The 18,367-nt window shown below is 36.0% G+C and overlaps 1 protein-coding gene and 1 pseudogene across 1 annotated transcript; both read right to left on the minus strand.

Annotated features, from left to right (window-relative positions):
• Positions 1 to 2,995: 2,995 nt before the first annotated feature.
• On the minus strand, positions 2,996 to 3,430 carry LOC149169571 (phenylalanine ammonia-lyase-like). The gene has a single exon (XM_089425260.1). The coding sequence runs from the start codon at positions 3,428 to 3,430 to the stop codon at positions 2,996 to 2,998; it is 435 nt and encodes a 144-aa protein (XP_089281386.1).
• Positions 3,431 to 15,465: 12,035 nt separating this feature from the next.
• LOC149169572 (putative glutamate carboxypeptidase LAMP1) overlaps positions 15,466 to 18,367 on the minus strand; it is a 36,210-nt pseudogene continuing 33,308 nt past the window's right edge.

Genomic DNA, 18,367 nt, shown 5'->3' on the forward strand with positions numbered 1-18,367 from the left:
CAAAAAATTAGTAGGCTCGCTGATGAATGCAACCCAATTGAAGGTGTTATTCAAAATTGGCAATTTTCAAATATATTACCTCTCAGCTATCCCACTATAACTTGATGGTTGATAAAATTGAATCGATTGTAAAAAAATGTTATTCAAAATTGGCAATCTTCAAATATACTACCTCTCAGCTATCCCACTATAACTCGATGGTTGATAAAATTGAATCGACTGTAAAAAAAATGTTATTATTGTTGCAAAAACAAAATATATAAATTTATGTAAGAAATAATATAAAATTAGTTTTATATTTTCTTTTATAAAGTGCCATGTATGACATTTGAATTTGTAAAAAAAAAAAAAAAAATCTAGAAGGAGGGAGTGGAACCCTCATGGATATGCTGGGAAAGAGTTGGTCCCTATAATGTTAGGGAATCTTGTAAAAAAGGGAAAATAGATCCCTTATGGCTAGAGAAAAAGCCAACTTTGATACCAATTGACACCAAATAAAACAAAAGGATATTATTCAAAATTATTAATAATTTATTTTTGTGTGTAATGTTTTTAGTTTTTATTATGTTTGTCATGGGAGAGATAAAGTAATGGAAAATGAGGTCGATCATCAATTATTTTATTTTTTTATTATTAAAAATTAAATTAAATTTATTTTTTTATTATTAAAAATTAAATTAAATTTTATAGAATTAACATTAGAAAAATAAATTAATTTATTTCTAAAAATATTTTAGTTTATTTTTCATGCATTTAGTTGGGTTTAGTCTTATTATATAATAATTTGATTAAGTAAATGTAATGTACTTACAATTCATCCTTTAATGTACTACCTGAAGTCTATCCTTTATAGATTATTGAATGTGTATCATTTTATGTGCGAAAGAAACAATTATACTAATAATTTCAAATATGTGGTCGTAAGAATTGCAAAATTTAGGCAAATTTATTCTCTTACGTCTTTAAACGGACCTCTGTAACTCAGTCACAAACCAAGCGATGAAATTAATGAAGACTTCATACTGTTTCGAATTTGCGAACATTGTAAATAAGATTATCTCAGACGACACAACGAAATTAAAGGAATTTGTCACAACGTACCATTGATTTGGTAATAAATGTAGTGTTTTATAGTAAGGAACCCCGAGGCACTAAATTTCAGTAAATGTGGTCGAAGTGAGGGTAAAGGATGAAAAGGAAAGACAATTGATTAGCAGAACAAACTGTATACTCCAGTCCATTAACAACAATATGACAAATTGCGCTAAATATTCGTCTTATCTTCCCTTAAGTTTAGAATATAAGACGATAAAAAAGTTGCAAATGACACTAGGCAACTCGCTTTCGTAGTACTCAACACATGTACGAGCCTACTCCTTAATTCAGCTCGGTGCAAACAATATCTGTTTAAAACCTCAAGTCAAACCATACATCCTCATTTATCATGTCCTGCAAGCAAAAGCAACAATTTGTGCAATGCAAGCCAGATCAAAATTTCTTGCGAAGTTTCTTTAATCGAAAAATACACGCATTGACATATCATTCAACAACTTGCCAATTTTGTAGCGAATCCAACACCAAAAGCTTGGAGATGGAATTTCATCAATGTTTTATGTTAATCGTATATGAGCTATTTTTTTCAAATTATACAAACATCATGATCTAGTTTTGTGTGATAACATAGTTTTTTTTAAAGAAAAGATACATACAATCATGTTTGTGCTCAATGTGTGTTCTTTGTCGAGGGCCATAGTAAAGGACTTAGTTGTCAATTATAAGTTTGTGATTGAGTAGCACGACCTTTAGGAGCCCCTTAACTACTTTTGTAGTCTACCCTTTTAGAACTCCTAATTGCACTCACAATGTACAATACAGATTAGGTATTCCCAAAGCTTGCGAAACACTTATGAATTTAAACATTTTTTATTTCTAATTTAAATAACTCATTCATATTTGAATCTGAAACAAATGATATCCAATTTGAAAATGGTTAGGTATCATTAACACTAGAATCTGAGATATTTAAATATAAAAAGCTACAATTACTTGTACATTACTTTCCAATGGTGGTGAGACTAGTTTGTGGTTTATGGTTAATTTCTACTTTTGAGAATCCATGTTGATGATTGATAAACTATTCTTGCAAAATAACATAGATGGTATGCATAGTGTATTATTATTATCTTTTTGGGAGTCAAAGATAACACAATTGAAATTGATTTTGACTTTGATCGTCTATTATTTTTTGTTTAACTGAAAATTAAATTGCATTTATAAAGTTAATATTAGAAAATTAAATCAATTTAATTTTTAAAATATTTAAATTTTATTTTTCACACATTAATTTTTATTTTTAAAAATATTTTTATTTTATTTTTGACACATTGATTAAGTGTAATTACACCAAAGGTGTTTCCTTTGTGGGGTTTGACTGGGCAAACACAGTTTAGTGCAGCCAATCCCTGAGCACCCTTTTCGTCGTTCTGTCTAATGAAAAATGGACACGTGAAAAGACTTTGCGTACACCTTCACGTTTACTCTCGTACATTAATGCTCCTTGCCATTCACAATTTTGTCGTCGTTCATCAATGGAGTCGTTTACTCTCGTACATTAATGCTCCTGCTGCCATTCACGATTTTGTCGTCGTTCATCAATGGAGTCGTCAATGCTCCTGCTGCAGTTTAGAATTTGGAAGATGCAGAGGGATTGTTCTCTGACGATACAGAGGGATTGTGTTAACGAGGAGGGACCTTATTACTTCCCTCTTAAAACCCCTCCTTGTTTCCTGCAAATCGATTGCAGAACTAGGCATGAAGATGTTGAAATCACGACTGATGGAGTACGCACCTTGAATAGTGCTGATTCTCAAAGCCATGAAGTGCACTGTGTTTTCTCATTTTGTGCTGGAGGGAGCGTGGAGCATGGCAGAGGCCTCAAATAATGTGGGCGTTGGGTTTGTGGGTGTTGGGTTTGAAGGTCATTCTTGATTACAGCTTAGAAGATGCCACTCCCCAGACTTTGCGTGTGCAATCCTCTCCCATTTGACCGCCTCATCAACAAACCCACATTTGACAAGGGCACTAGATCGTCGGACGCCGTTATCGTACCTCGCAATGGCAACCTAAGCGTAATTACGGCATTCAATAAGTCGCTCATGGCTTCCAGAATCCCCCAGCAGATCCTCGAAAAGCCTTGCAGCAACGTATTCGCCCCCACCAACATCGTCGCCCTCCTCGTATCGTGAGGTAGCGAGTTCGAATCACCGCAAGCCCCGAATGTCCCAGCATTGAGGAACCAAATCAACTCTTTCTGTAGCACTTCACCCTGCCGCATATGCCTATGAGACATCATGCCAAACCTCGTTGTAACGCCATAGCTATCTGTCCCATTCTCCATATTGTCCATCACCCAATTACTGCTCTCATCCATTTGGGCCTCTGCACTGGGTCAAGAGTTCGACTCTCACGGACCCCATTCTCTTAGCCACGGCTGCCACTTGGGCAATCGTGAGACTATTGAAATATTACTTTCAACTGCATCTGCCATTAAACAGCGACTGCATCGCTTTTACGGAATGGTGGTAATTCTCCGTGGGGCATTGATGAATCCACCATTGCCATACCCCTGTCAAGTCATTAATCAAAGCTTCTGTATTGAGTTTCCTGTTTAAGGTGACAGAGGGATGTGTGGTTATAATGGATTCTACAGTGGGTTACCAACACCCTACCCACTTTAGCATGCATTTATGGGAGCACAACCTCCAATTAATATGCAAAAGTTACATAGGTCGGTGGAATTTTTCCCCTTCTATCTACAATGTACCTAGTGCTACGACTTCCCTTATTTGGTAGGAGAATTGATGGAGGTTTTTTCTTGTACTTCTCAGTTATCTTGGTGTTGTTTCTGTACTGCTTCCAGAATGGTCTTGCGAGTTCTACCAAATGTGTTGTATATATGGAAATTTCATCCACTAGAGACGTGTGTAACACAAAGCAGTGTTAATTTTCAAGAGAGACAGAGTGAAGTCTTTGGAACTGCCTCTGAAGCAGTCTTACTGTAAGCCCTCTGTTGGAGGAAGAATTTTGTAACAGTCAATCTTGCTAATGAATACAAGTTTTTTGTGTGTGTGTAAAACTCTGTCTTCTGTGTTAAAAACAAAATAGAGCACTATTCTTTGTTAAGTTTTTTTGGTTTTGTTCTGGAATTATCAGAAATTCCCAACATGGTATTAGAGCCTGTCTAGGCTCTTTGAAGGTGTCAAAGAAGCTGAAGGAAGGATTTCTTGTTGCAACAGCTTCTCCAGTAGAGTGAAGACTCAGTCAAGAAAGAATCTAAGGTATTTCTCAAGTTAGTTTTTTGTGTTACTGTTGAGGAAAGTCAGCTATTTTAAATACACAGTCAAGTATTTTGAAGCATAGTTAAGAGTGCAAGAATGGCTGGAGCCAGCACTAGCATGGGTATCTGTAATACTCAGCTCCCACAATTTAATGGGAAAAACTATGACTATTGGGCAATAACTATGAGAGCTTTGCTTGCTTCCCAAGACTTATGGGAATTTGTTGATGATGGTTTTGAAGAACCAGCAGATGAAGATGAGTTTAATAATTTGACTCAGGCAGAGAAAGAACTGTTGAATAGCAATAGGAAGAAGGATTCTAAAGCCCTCTACTTTTGCTATCAAGCAGTGCATGAGAGTGTGTTTCCAATGATAGCAGCAGCTAAGAGATCCAAAGAAGCATGGCAAACTCTCAAGATAGCCTATCAAGGCATGGAGAAAGTGAAGACAACAAAACTACAGTTGTTGAGGAGATATTTTGAGACTCTATACATGAAGGAGTCAGATAATATTGACTCATTCTTCACACATGTGATTGGTCTGGTCACACAGATAAGGTCTCATGGAGAGATTCTTGAAGAAAGGAGGATTGTGGAGAAACTATTGAGGATCCTACCCTCAAGGTTCGATGTGATTGTCACCACCATAGAAGAGACAAAGGATCTCACAAACTTCTCAGTTGATGAACTACATGCATCACTGATGACACATGAGCAGAGATTGAGTAGAAATGAAAACTCATCTCTAGAGCATGCCTTTAAGACCCAGATGTTCTTTGGAAGAGGAAGAGGTCAAGGCAGAGGAAACAAGAGAGGAAGAGGCAGAAGCCAAAACAGAGGTGGAAGAAACAATCCAGCAAATGCTCAAGGAAGAGGCAGCAATCCAAATCAGAACCAAGGCCAAGGCAGCAGCCAACAAAGTGGACAACATCATGCTCAAGGAAAAAGGTATGATAAATCCAATGTCCAATGTCACTATTGTAAAAAATATGGGCATTATGCAAATGAATGTAGGAAGAAGCAGCATGATATGAGTAATAGAACTAGTGCAAATTTCACTAGAGAAAATATCAGCCAAGATAATTTGTTTTTAGCCTATAATATGGCTGAAGCAAAAAGTGAAGATGTATGGTTTCTAGACTCCGGTTGCAGTAACCATATGACAGGAAACATAGCCCTGTTTTCTATGTTAGATCAGAGTGTGAAGTCACAAGTCACACTAGGGACTGATAGTAAAGTTTCTGTTATGGGAAAAGGAGAAGTAAATGTCTTAACAAGGAAAGGTGAAAATAAAACCATAGCAGATGTTTATTATGTTCTTGGAATGAAATGTAACCTCATAAGTATTGGACAACTTATTCAAAAGGGGTACAATGTTTTCTTTGTGGATGATGTATGCACCATCATGGATAAAACACCCAGCAAACAATGTATTGCTGAAGTGAAGATGACAAGGAACAGGATGTTCCCTCTCAGAATGAAAGCAGATTTTAAAAATGGAGAAGAAATAGCAGCAGTGACACAAGAGGCTTTCCAAAGCGAACCAAAAGATGAAAATTGGTTGTGGCACTTGAGATTTGGACATCTCAACTTTGGAGGTCTTAACTTGTTGAATAGAAAAGGAATGGTAAGAGGATTACCATTGATAGAGAAACCAGATAGCCTTTGTGAAGGTTGTATCTTGGGGAAACAACACAGAGAAATTTTTCCATCTGGGAAAAGCATAAGGGCAAAAGCACCCTTAGAGATTGTCCACTCATATTTATGTGGACCAATGCAAACTCCATCACTTGGAAGTAGCCACTATATGCTAACATTTATTGATGATTTTACTAGAAAAATTTGGGTTTATTTCCTGAAGAACAAAAGTGAAGTGTTTGAAAGATTTTGCAATTTCAAAGCACTTGTAGAAAACCAAAGTGGGCTGCATATCAAAGTTCTAAGAACTGATAGAGGAGGTGAGTATATCTCCAAAGAATTTCTATGTTTTTGTAGAGAAAATGGAATTCATAAGCAGTTTACCACTAGGTACACTCCGCAGCAAAATGGAGTTACCGAAAAGAAGAATAGAACAATCATGGATATGGTGAGGAGTATGTTAAAGGAAAAGCATTCGCCAAATGATTATTGGGATGAAGCTATACACTGTGCAGCGTACATTTTGAATAGATGCCCTACAAAAGCAGTCATGAACAGAGTGACGGAAGAAGCATGGAGTGGGACAAAGCAAGGAGTCACCCACATGAAATTTTTTGGATGTGTGGCTTATGCACGCATTCCAGATCAACTAAGGAAGAAGTTGGACGGCAAAGGGGAGAAATGTATTTTCATTGGATACAGTGAGGAATCCAAAGCTTATAAGTTGTATAACCCATCCAACAAGAAGTTTGTTGTGAGTAGAGATGTTTAGTTCATTGAGGAGGAAGCCTTGGATGGAAGCATAGAGAAAACTGTGAATGTTAAAAACTCTTTGTCTCATGATGAAGATGATGAGGAGATGGCTGAAATACATCCCCAAACAGTAGCACCAACACAAGGGCAGCAAGAGACACCCTTGAGGAGAAATGAAAATGCTTCTCCAAGCACACTACAAGGAGGAAATTCAAGTGCTTCTTCAAGCACTTGTACACCAAATGAAAGACGTAAGAAGTTCAGAAATTTAAGTGACATTTATGAACAAGAGGCAACAAATGAAGGTATGAACTCTTTGTTTTCTTTATATTGTCATGTTGATGACCCTGTTCATTTCGAAGAAGCAATTAAAGATAGGAAATGGATAGAAGCTATGGATGAAGAGATCAATGCCATAGAAAGAAACAAGAGATGGAATTTAGTTGAACTACCAAAAGGAAAAGAAGTCATTGGAGTTAAATGGGTCTACAAGACCAAGAGTAATGCTGAAGGCAAAATAGAAAGACACAAGGCAAGACTTGTTGTCAAAGGATATAAGCAGCAGCATGAGAGAGAATATGAGGAAACTTTCTCACCGGTTGTTAGAATGGAAACTGTGAGAGCAGTGTTGTCCATAGTAGCACAAAACAAGTGGAAAGTTTACCAAATGGACGTGAAGTCAGCATTTCTAAATGGAGTGTTAATGGAAGAGGTTTACATTGAACAACCTCTAGGCTATGAAAAGAAAGGCCAAGAGCACAAAGTGTGTAGATTAAAGAAAGCTCTTTATGGGCTGAAGCAAGCACCAAGAGCGTGGTACAGTAGGATAGATTCCTATCTACTGGAAAATGGATTTGAAAAGTGTGAGGGAGAACCCACCCTCTACATCAAAGAAAATGATGGTAAAATACTAATTGTTGTGTTATATGTTGATAATGTTATTTTCACAGGTAATGATGATTACCTTATTGAAAATTTCAAAACAGTCATGAAAGAAGAATTCGAAATGACTGACATGGGTTTGTTGAGATACTTCTTAGGAATAGAAGGAGAACAAAATGGAAATGGGATTTTTATCTCACAAGCAAAATATGTTAATGAAGTGTTGGAAAGATTTAATATGCAGGAGAGCAAAGCAGTAATCACTCCCACAATGATGGGATTAAAACTCAACAAAGAGGACAACAACAAGAATTTTGATCCTAGTTTGTACAAGAGCATAGTTGGCAGCCTTATGTATTTGACTGCAACTAGATCAGATATAATGCACGTTGTTAGTTTGATTTCCAGATTCATGGAGAGGCCAAAAGAAGCACATTGGTAGGCAGCAAAAAGGATTCTGAGGTATGTTAAAGGTACTAAAAGGTTTGGCATTTTATATAGTGTTTCAGAATGTTCAGATTTAACTGGATACACTGAGAGTGATTGGGCTAGAAGTGTAGATGATCAGAAAAACACATCTGGTTATGTTTTTCACATGGGTTCAGGAGCCATTTCATGGGCTTCTAAAAAACAACCTGTTGTAGCGTTGTCTACAGCAGAGGCAGAATATGTGGCAGCTACAGCAGCAGCGTGTCAAGCAATTTGGATGACAAAGATGTTAAGGAGTTTATGGCAAGAGCAAGCAAAATGAACTGTGATTTTTTGTGACAATAGCTGCTATTGCATTATCTAAGAATTCTTTGTTTCATAAGAGAATGAAACACATTGACACAAAGTTCCATTACATCAGGGAATTGGTAAACAATGGAGAAATTGTTTTAGAACACTGTAGAACTCAGGAGCAGGTTGCAGATATTCTGACCAAACCATTGGGGCAGAAAAGTTTTGAGTTTTTGAGGAAATGTCTAGGTATGACTGATAACCCAGCAGTTGAAATTAAAAGGGAGTGTTGAAATATTACTTTCAACTGCATCCACCATTAAACAGCGACTGCACCGCTTTTACGGAATGGTGGTAATTCTCCGTGGGGCATTGATGAATCCACCATTGCCATACTCGTGTCAAGTCGTTAATCAAAGCTCGCGTATTAAGTTTCCTGTTTAAGGTGACACAGGGATGTGTGGTTATAATGGATTCTGCAGTGGGTTACCAATAACCTACCCACTTTAGCATGCGTGTATGGGAGCATAACCTCCAATTAATATGCAGAACTTATATAGGTCGGTGGACTTTTGCCCCTTCTATCTACAAAGTACCCAGTGTTACGACTTCCCCTGCTTGACAGGAGAATTGATGGGGGTTTTTTCTTGTACTTCTTAGTTATCTTGGTGTTGTTTCTGTATTGCTTCCAGAATGGTCTTGCGAGTTCTACCAAATGTGCTGTATATATGGAAATTTTATCCACCAGAGACGTGCGTAACACACAACAGTGTTAATTTTCAGGAGAGACAGAGTGAAGTCTTTGGAACTGCCTCTGAAGCAGTCTTACTGTAATCCCTCTGTTGGAGGAAAAATTTTGTAACATTCAGTCTTGCTAATGAATACAAGTTTTTTTTTGTGTGTAAAACTCTGTCTTCTGTGTTAAAAACAAAACAGAGCACTATTCTCTGTTCAGTTTTTTTTTTTATTTTGTTCTGGAATTATCAGAAAATCCCAACAGAGAGCAGATCCCTCGAGTCTCACGACCGGTGCATGAAACTTCTCCACCATTCGTTTCACTTCATTGAACTGAGATCCTTTCATGGACTCGACTGCGGCTTCCCAATTCAATGGACCATGCAAAGACGACACTCTGCCATTTCCCGCACAGAATTTCACTTTGCATGTGAATCCTTAGGTCGTGATTTTCACTATAATTCAACAAACATATAATTCACAATTCAAATTTCGTACGGTGACCTCAGGATTCGAACACAATTCAAACTTCAGCGCAATGAATCTCAGAAATCGAGTCGAATGCCACCTATGTTCTCACTCTGAGAAGCGGAGGGTATTTATTCTCAAATATCAAAAATGTTAACGCTGTGAGTTTAGTTGAGATTTCATCATGACCATTCTTTTCGTTATAGATCGACCGCTGCTGTGACATGTATAGATATGCAAGCATGAGGAAGGTCAAACTGCTGGAGTAGTCAAACGAGGGGTGGAGATTGGTGAAAGCGAGTCCTGAATTTTGGAAAATCTTTTTTCAATGATTTTTTCTTGGTCTAGCTTTTCTTAAATGTTTTTAACTAAATTTAAACAATTCTCGGAAGTGGAGTTCAACGGGGAGAGGGGCCAAATTCTCTTTTTATTATCCTTTAAAAAGCTTAAAATAATTTTCATAGTGCAAAAAATGGCGATTTCATACCGAGCGACATTTCTTTATCTCGAGTGTACTTACTCTTGTCGATCATTTCCATTGTAATGAAAGACCGTGACCCTGTTGAAAAGTGATGGTAGGCACCTCAAAAAATTAGACAATGCATGTAATAAGGTATTAACTTGTAATCACATTCCAAAAAGTAGGTAGCATCTTAATACAAAGGCGTTCATTTGTTTTGAAACTTTCCACTCTCACTTTGCTTTTGGTTTGTGCAATTATACGCAACGCAGAATCCACTTTGCATAGGACTTGGATCATAGTTGATATGTGTTCATAATCAAAATATTATTATATAATTTGTGAAGCTTTTCACTCTCACCTTCCTTTTCGTTGTATGATATACCTGCAAAATCCTTATAAAACTTTCCACTTTCACTTTGCTTTTGGTTGTGTAATATACCTGCAAAATCCAATTTGCATGGTACTTTGGATTAGAGTATAGATGTTTTCATAATCAAAATATTATTATAAGATTTGTGAAGTAGATATTTTTATGTTTTTAAATTAATTTAAATGAAATAGAAAAATAAAAAATATGTGTTTTTAATATCTTTTAAATGGAAATAGAATATTGTTGTTCAATGTTATAATATGAGTTACATAGATGATTTTAAGGGAATTTCTTGTTTCTCTTGATATACAAGTTTGTTTTTTTTATTTTAAATTAGACTAGGTCTAAGTGAAAGTTATGCGATAGATCCAGATTAATTTCCGCGATAAATCCATGAAGTTTCGCTGTAAACCCAAGACCTTGAGCTTCGGTAGATGTCGAGCTCTGGAACAATGCCAAGGATCTAGTTGATAGATCCAGATTAATTTCTGCGATAAATCCATGAAGTTTCGCTGTAAACCCAGGACCTTGAGCTTCGGTAGATGTTGAGCTCTAGAACAATGCCAAGGATCTAGCTGAAGCTGAGGAGTAGGAGTAGGTCTTCCAAGTTGGTGAGATCTCTCAAGCCTCCATGTATGTCGACCTGAGGTCCAGAATGTGAAGGAAGTTAAGCTAGCAAAGTACTGACACAAACAGAGAGTCAGAAAGACGGAGGGAGCTGAACTTGCAAAGTATCATCAAAAGCCGAAAGGAAAAACTGAGCTAAGTGAAAGTGAAGAGTCAAACATGAGCTGAGTGGACAAGGCTAAGTGAAAGCGAAGACTCAAACATAAGTTGAGTGGACAAGGTCTAACGACACCAAGCAAGTGGTAAAAAACTAGTGGAGACTCCAAGCAAGTGGTAAAAAACGAATCGAGACATCCACCACTGGTAAAAAATAGTCATCACTTTCTAGCTAAGTAACTTGTTGCGGGAAAACATGCAAACCATTACCATGTTAATTAAGGATAACAAGCCTTGAAAGTGATTCTTTTAAAAATAAAATTTATGGTGGTAAAGATTTTATTTTTCTTTATTGCTATGAGTTCATAAATTTGAAATTAAATTATAAGTGTATGATTTAATTTATTTTTATAATGTTACTTTTTTATTTTATTTTTATTAGGGATCAGAGATGAAGTAAAACCAAAATAAGTTTATTTTAATTGATAATTTAATAATGGAAATGAATTAAATTTTTTTTCAAGATTTAAAATTTTTTATTTAATTCTATTTTTTTAGGAGGAATTTGTAATTTGGTTTTCATTCTAATTTTTAAATGAACCCATACTTGCCTCACCCACATTGTAAATCAGAAATCTAAACCTACAACATCAAATTTATGCAACATCTTCAACCATAACCAATTAAAATATATATATATATATATATAAACTAGGATGTTTTTTTAATATTTTGATCCTTCATTTATTACACGTGAATATTGGGTCATGACTTTAATAGATCTGGTTTGAACAACATTTTCTGATCATTGTACAATATCAGTAAGGGATTTGATCTGTCGATCTAGTGAGATTCTTGAGATACAACTAAAGCTGTTATATGTGTATTATATTTTGGATTCCCAGAGGCTATGTGAGGGTTTGTGTGTGAGAAATTTCCAAGACCTTGCCTTTGCGAGTGCGCTTGCAGATGAGTCTAAACTTTTTTAATGATTTCTATTTTTTTTTTTGGTTGTCAGTAGGGCTGTAGTAGGCACTTTTTCCTGTTGGTGCCTCTCCTATTGGTTTTCTCCTGCGGGTGCCTTCCCATGGGTGTGAGTGTTTCAAATATTACCTTCGTAGATGAGTGCGTACTTGTTTTCTTTTAATTCATATTATTTTGATAACAAACATACATAAAAGAATCAATTGCAGTATGGTGAGAGTTTTCTGGCATAAGGGTTATTGTTTTGGGAAACTTCAGAAATTTACAAGTGGAAGAAGTTTTGATGCCCTACACAAATATTAGGAACAACAGATTGACATTACATTCTTGTAAGAATTTTTGTTTGCTTACACTTTTTAAATTAATTATTTTCATAGTTTCATTAAGATAAATCAAATATTGAAGCAGAATAACATATAACTAGGTATTAAAATGTTAAAATGGAAATATAAAAAGAAAAAGGAAAAACTTTCAAAGTAAAAATATTAAAACACATAACAAAAGGATTTTATATGCTAGAAAAAAGGATGTATGTGGTTTATTCTTAAAAAAATAATTAGCAATTTCCTCTAAAAGTGCAAAGATACACTGAAGTAATAGAAGGTTTGGGAAGATGGGGAAGATGCCAATGAATGAGTTAAATCAAGTCAATATCTCACCAACTTGCCCATGTCCAACTCTTCTCTTCTCGACGAAAGGAATGTTACAACATAAGCCATGTTGATTTAGGTAGGTGCATTTGATATGAAGGTACTAAAACCGGACTTGCCCATGTCCAAACTCTTCTCTTCTCGATGAAAGGAATGTTACAACATAAGCCATGTTGATTTAGGTAGGTGCACTTGATATGAAGGTACTAAAAATTATTTTGACTGATTTTGATTACAATAATTACAAGGATGCCTACTGGGTTTCCATATTTTTATTCCTTTAACCTGTCTTTGCACCTTTAAAACAATTGCTAAAATTATTTGATTAGAAATAAGAGTTTTTATATTTAGTGATTTAATTTATCAAAACGATCTTCCTAATTATTTTTTTTTAATGTATCTCTGCACTTTTAAATACAATTACTAATTTTATTATATAATGATTTAATTTAATTAATATAATATATCATCAAATTAATATAAACTATTAATCAAATCTTTATATATATATTTTTAATGGTTCTACCTACTATTTGATTTTGGGAGTAACATTGAAGTTTTTGGGTACGGAATTCGTTTTCCCAAGTGATTTTGTCAATAACATTGAATTTTTTGGGTATGGAATTTGTTTTCTTCTGCGGACAACAGTACCGATCTGGACATGTCTAGAAGTGATTGAATTTTTTGGTCATGGAATTTGTTTTCTTCTGCCGACGACAGTACCGATCTGGATATGTCTAGAAGTGATAGATGGACATGTGCGGAGTCTTAAATCGTGGTCATCTCTTCACATGGACACGTTTGCAATTTTAAATTTATTAGGTTGTCTAATACTTTTTATTTTAATTTTAATTATTATTTCAGAATTTTGGCATATTTTCATAATTGTTCTGGTTGTTTTTGAAAGGTTTGCATTTTAAAATAAAATGTTTTTTTTACATATTTTAATTTTAATTATTATTTTAAGATTCGGATATATTTTCATAATTATTTTGATTGTTTTAAAAGGGCTTGCATTTTAAAATGAAATGTTTCTCTGTTTCCACTTTTCATGAAGAACAAAAATACATACTCTTTCTTCCCACATTTTCTTTAGTCTTTTCTAACACCTGTTTCACAACTAATTAATAAAAATTAAACAAAAAAAATTCAATTCTCCACTTAATTTTTCTTTTTCTCTATTTCCCTAATTCATTATCCTAAAACTTATCCATAACAAAAACATAGAACATCATAGAACAAAAACCTATATCTCTATGGCATCATAGAACAAAAACCTATATCTCTATGAACTTATCCATAACAAAAACCTAGAGCATCATAGAACAAAAACCTATATCTCTATGGCATCATAGAATTCGTTTTTCTCGGTCCGAATTGACCACCCTTCTTTTTGGTACACATTTGGAGATGTGCCGAAGTCATAAATCGTGGTCAAGCTTTCACATGGACGGACCAGCTCAAAAATATCCGAAATTTTGTCTACAAATAGCTGGGAGTCGAGCAAAGCAGCTTGAGGAGTATGAGACGTTCCCAGTGAGGATTTGCGGGAAGCTAATTGCTGTTTGAAATTTTCTGCTTCCAGGTAGCCTTCTTTTCTTCTCACTCTTGAAAATAGAGAAATTAAATTAAATTCGCTGTTGAGGGTCTTTGAAATTCTTGTGTCTGGATGCCCTTCACAAAGAAAATTATTGTAGCTTTTTTCTTAATCTTCAACGCAGCTTTTCTGAGCTCAGCAATGGACTTATGCAATGCATTTGTAGACACAAAGGAAGGTGCATCGACAAACCTTAACTGTGATTCCAATGTATCCACATACAACTGTCCCAATTACAAACCAAACATGTTAAGAATTTCAATGGATTCTCAAATTTTGGATCTTCCAATAGTAGTTTGGAAATAAAAGCAGTTGATTTATAGCATATGGTATCAATTGCAATTAGACTGAACAAACACTTTGCTGCCATTTAGGTGATGAAATGCAGATGAATTTATGCTAGATTTGAATTTATTTACTCAAAATTAAAAACAACACATGAATGTATGCTCGTTTTTCAAAATATTTACTTAAAAAAGACAAAGCCTCTTATTAACGTTCATTTAAACTAATCCAAACATCTTTCCTACCTGGAGATTGTCGGCATATGTTGCATAGTTGAAAGGGAGAACCTTTGCATCCGCTAGATTGAGCGCTGTTAGACCCCATATTGCTCCCACGGGACAATAGGTAGAAAATAAGATGTTTGATTATAATCATTAAATTTGACTCTGGGGTTAGGGATGTCTGCCATGCACAAATTGTACAGATACCAAAATTTTAGGAGAATATCAAGCACCATGCATTGAGTTACCCATTGATTTAGTGTTTTTTCATTTTGTTGGTTGGATAAGAAAAAAGCAATATCCAATATTGAAAATGAAAAAGTCAATACATAGTATTTAATATTGGTCAGATTTTAAGACTTTTGCTATGGAATGTAAAATTGTTTGTATTGGTGCAACTTGTAAGCCGTGTTAGAAAGGTGGAGGAGACAAAGCATAAATAATTCACACATAAAATACGATACTTACAATGAACCAAGTGAAAGGTATTTATCTTTTTCCAACTAGAGACTTGCCTAAAATATTTTGACATGAAACCACACATTCAAAATATCTATCACTTAACTCAACTTGAATCAACACTCAAATTAACTGACTCTCTATATTTAACCAACTCCATGTGTAAGAATAATTACTATTTCTAACCGACGTTCGATCCACACAATTTGTTCATGGCTGATATTCCTTGCCAGAGGACAATGTATGGAATGTTGACGGTGTACTTACGTGCAACATGCCTATGGAAAAGTGGGTCGCCATATTTTTCCATCCACATGTAATCGTCATACAGAGAATGATATGCAGGAAAGACTATCATCGATACATTGTAGAAATATGTACAGTACAGTAACTTGTTGATCTCTCTATTTGCATTTAATTTCAATTTCCTGTATTCTGTGACTGTGATTTCGTTACCTTTTCCAAAGCTGAAGTCAGTGCCTGGAATTCCAACATGTTGTACAAAAGGGGCAAAATCGGATCCCCTTCCACCTCACCTGACCTGTTAATCTGAGATGGAAATTTAATAAGCTCTTTACAGCAATCCCCAATTTTTTTTTGGCAAATATTAAACAACATATGGTAATTTCATCCGATGAGATGTTTGTGTACATGCACTTAGACTAGCTGTAGACTAGCTGTGTTGGTGTACATGCACCTAGATTAGCTCCAGTTAACTTATTGCTTGCATGTGGCACATGTACACATTAACATAAGATAAAGCACACTTAGCGTTAGTTAGCTTTAGTTATTGCATGTACAACTAAGCTTAACTTAGTTGCTTTTATGTATTTATTCTAAAACTCATATTGTAGAATCAATTCAATTTTTATTATTTTCTCAATTCTTGCTCGCTTCCTTCCTTCTCTTGCAAGCTTGTTTATTGTTTTGCAGATCTAGATCTGTGTATCTCAAAAATCTTACATGGTATCAGAGCACAGGGATTTGTAATCAGTGCACAAGCAATTTTATTTGCAGGTTCAGAAGATTGAAGCAACAACAAAGAATGGAGTCTAAATTGGAGTTTCCACAATCGGAAATTCTCACTCCATATAATTATTTCGAATGGAAGCCAAAGATTCAACTTCATCTCAGAAGTAGAGGCTTATTTCGAATAACCATGGGAACGGAAGTTGAACCAACATCGGCAATGGAGAAAACAAGATATTTCAATCGCATGGACGAGGCCTTCGGCATCCTATGTTTATCTATTTCTCCGGAACTGCTATTTCATGTTGAATCATGTTCAACTCCAAATGAAGTATGGAAAATTTTGGAAGAATTGTTTGGAAAACAGGATGAAATGCAAGGTCACATTCTCGAAAATGAGTTAAACTCATTAGATCCGAGAAACTTTGAGAACATTCAAGATTTTTTCACAAGGTATAAAGCCTTGTTGGTTCAGCTGAAAGGATGCGGGATCAACAAATCCAAGCAAGAAAAGCAATTGATTCTTTCCATTTTATCAAAACTTAGTCCAGAGTATGCAGTATTCGTCTCTACATTCCACACAGTCAGATCTGCAACTGGTGCAGATTGGAAGATGCCCTCACTGGATTCTTTTATTCAGTCTTTGATGCATGAGCAAGATAAGCTCATCAAAATGGGCACACTTAAAAATTCCAAAGCGCATGCACTTACTGTGCATGCAAAAGGATCTGGCTCAAAGGAAAGGAAAGGAACGAAAGGGCAATCAATGTGCAATTATTGCCACCATGGTTTTCATCCTGAATCTGCATGCATGAAGAAGACTATAGATCTTATGGCGCAGACACTCCAGCAACACAATCTTGGAGACCACATTCTTGAGAATGCTAAGAAGAAGTCTGGAGAAAAAGCACCAGATCCAAGAGGTAACGGGCATGCTTTGATTGATCTTCATTCTGCACCACAAGAATGGATCATCGATTTAGGAGCTTCACATCATATGGCTTCTTCAAAGGAATCATTTTCTTCTCTACATGCATGCTCAGGTCCTCCCATTCTCATGGGGGATAATTCTGCAGTTGCAGCAACTGGACAAGGAAGAGTGCAATTCGAAGATGGAAGCTTTGAAAATGTCTTGCATATTCCAAGGCTTTCTGTGAATCTTCTCTCAGTGTATCAGATGACACACACAGGCAGCAGAAGGAAAGTGGAATTTACCCCAGATTCTGTGAGCATTTATGACATGCAAACCAATTTGAAGATTGCATCTGGCAAGGTAAATGATCAATCTCGTCTGTATACATTTTCTGATTTTGTTCCTCAATCAAATGGCCAAGTTATTCTTGATGCGCAGTCGCCGAAAAGCATGCTTCATGTTATGCCGCCTTCGTCGAAATATGATTACTCTCAAGGACAGAAACCTTTGTCTGGCTTGTTGCCATTGACGGAGCAGGGTTCATGTTCTCTACAAAACGCTGGTTCATACGAAGATGCGGAAAGTTCTTGCGATGAATCTTATTATGAATCCAGCGCTTTAGAGAGTCCAACTCATGTAAAGAACGAAACATCTGAGGAGGCAATTACCGCCGAAATCTTTAAAGAGGTCGAAGACACCAAACCTTACATTCTGTCAAGCAAGGCGATCCAAAAGCTACACCATGTCAAGCCAAAAGACACGGGTGCAAATAAAGGCGCTGCAGCTACGCAGCGTACTTCAAGAAATTGTTCTACTACACCGCATCTAGAGGTAGAAATGGTGATGAAAAGTAGACTGCGTAAAGATGCAGAGAGCGGAAGGGACTTCTGGCACATAATTTTCGGTCTTATCAATCATGGGCCCGCAAAAATAGAGGTTATTTCTTTATCTTTTTGGTCCATCGATGACAACAGCTCGGATGTTTGCAGCATAAAATGGCCGAAAGGTGACGTGATCCTCATGGAAGGCCCTTCGTTTCTGTGCTATACCAGTAATCATCCGTGCCCTCAAGGGTCTCACGATTCTCCCAGAGTAGCTTTCAGCTGGAAATACCGAAAATTGGAAAAGAAACCAAATCTTACATCTATTCGAACAGACGTTAGTCCATCACCAGCGAAATCATGGGATGCCTCATGAAGCC

This window comes from Pinus tabuliformis, chromosome 4_2 (genome assembly GCF_031772625.1).
Source record: "Pinus tabuliformis cultivar Carrire ecotype Pingquan chromosome 4_2, CPIR1, whole genome shotgun sequence".
Classification (NCBI taxonomy): Eukaryota; Viridiplantae; Streptophyta; class Pinopsida; order Pinales; family Pinaceae; genus Pinus; species Pinus tabuliformis.

What these genes read in the sequence shown, in the direction of transcription:
- LOC149169571 (XM_089425260.1), bottom strand. Translation starts at nt 3,430, where the DNA reads ATGGATGAGAGCAGTAATTGGGTGATGGACAATATGGAGAATGGGACA.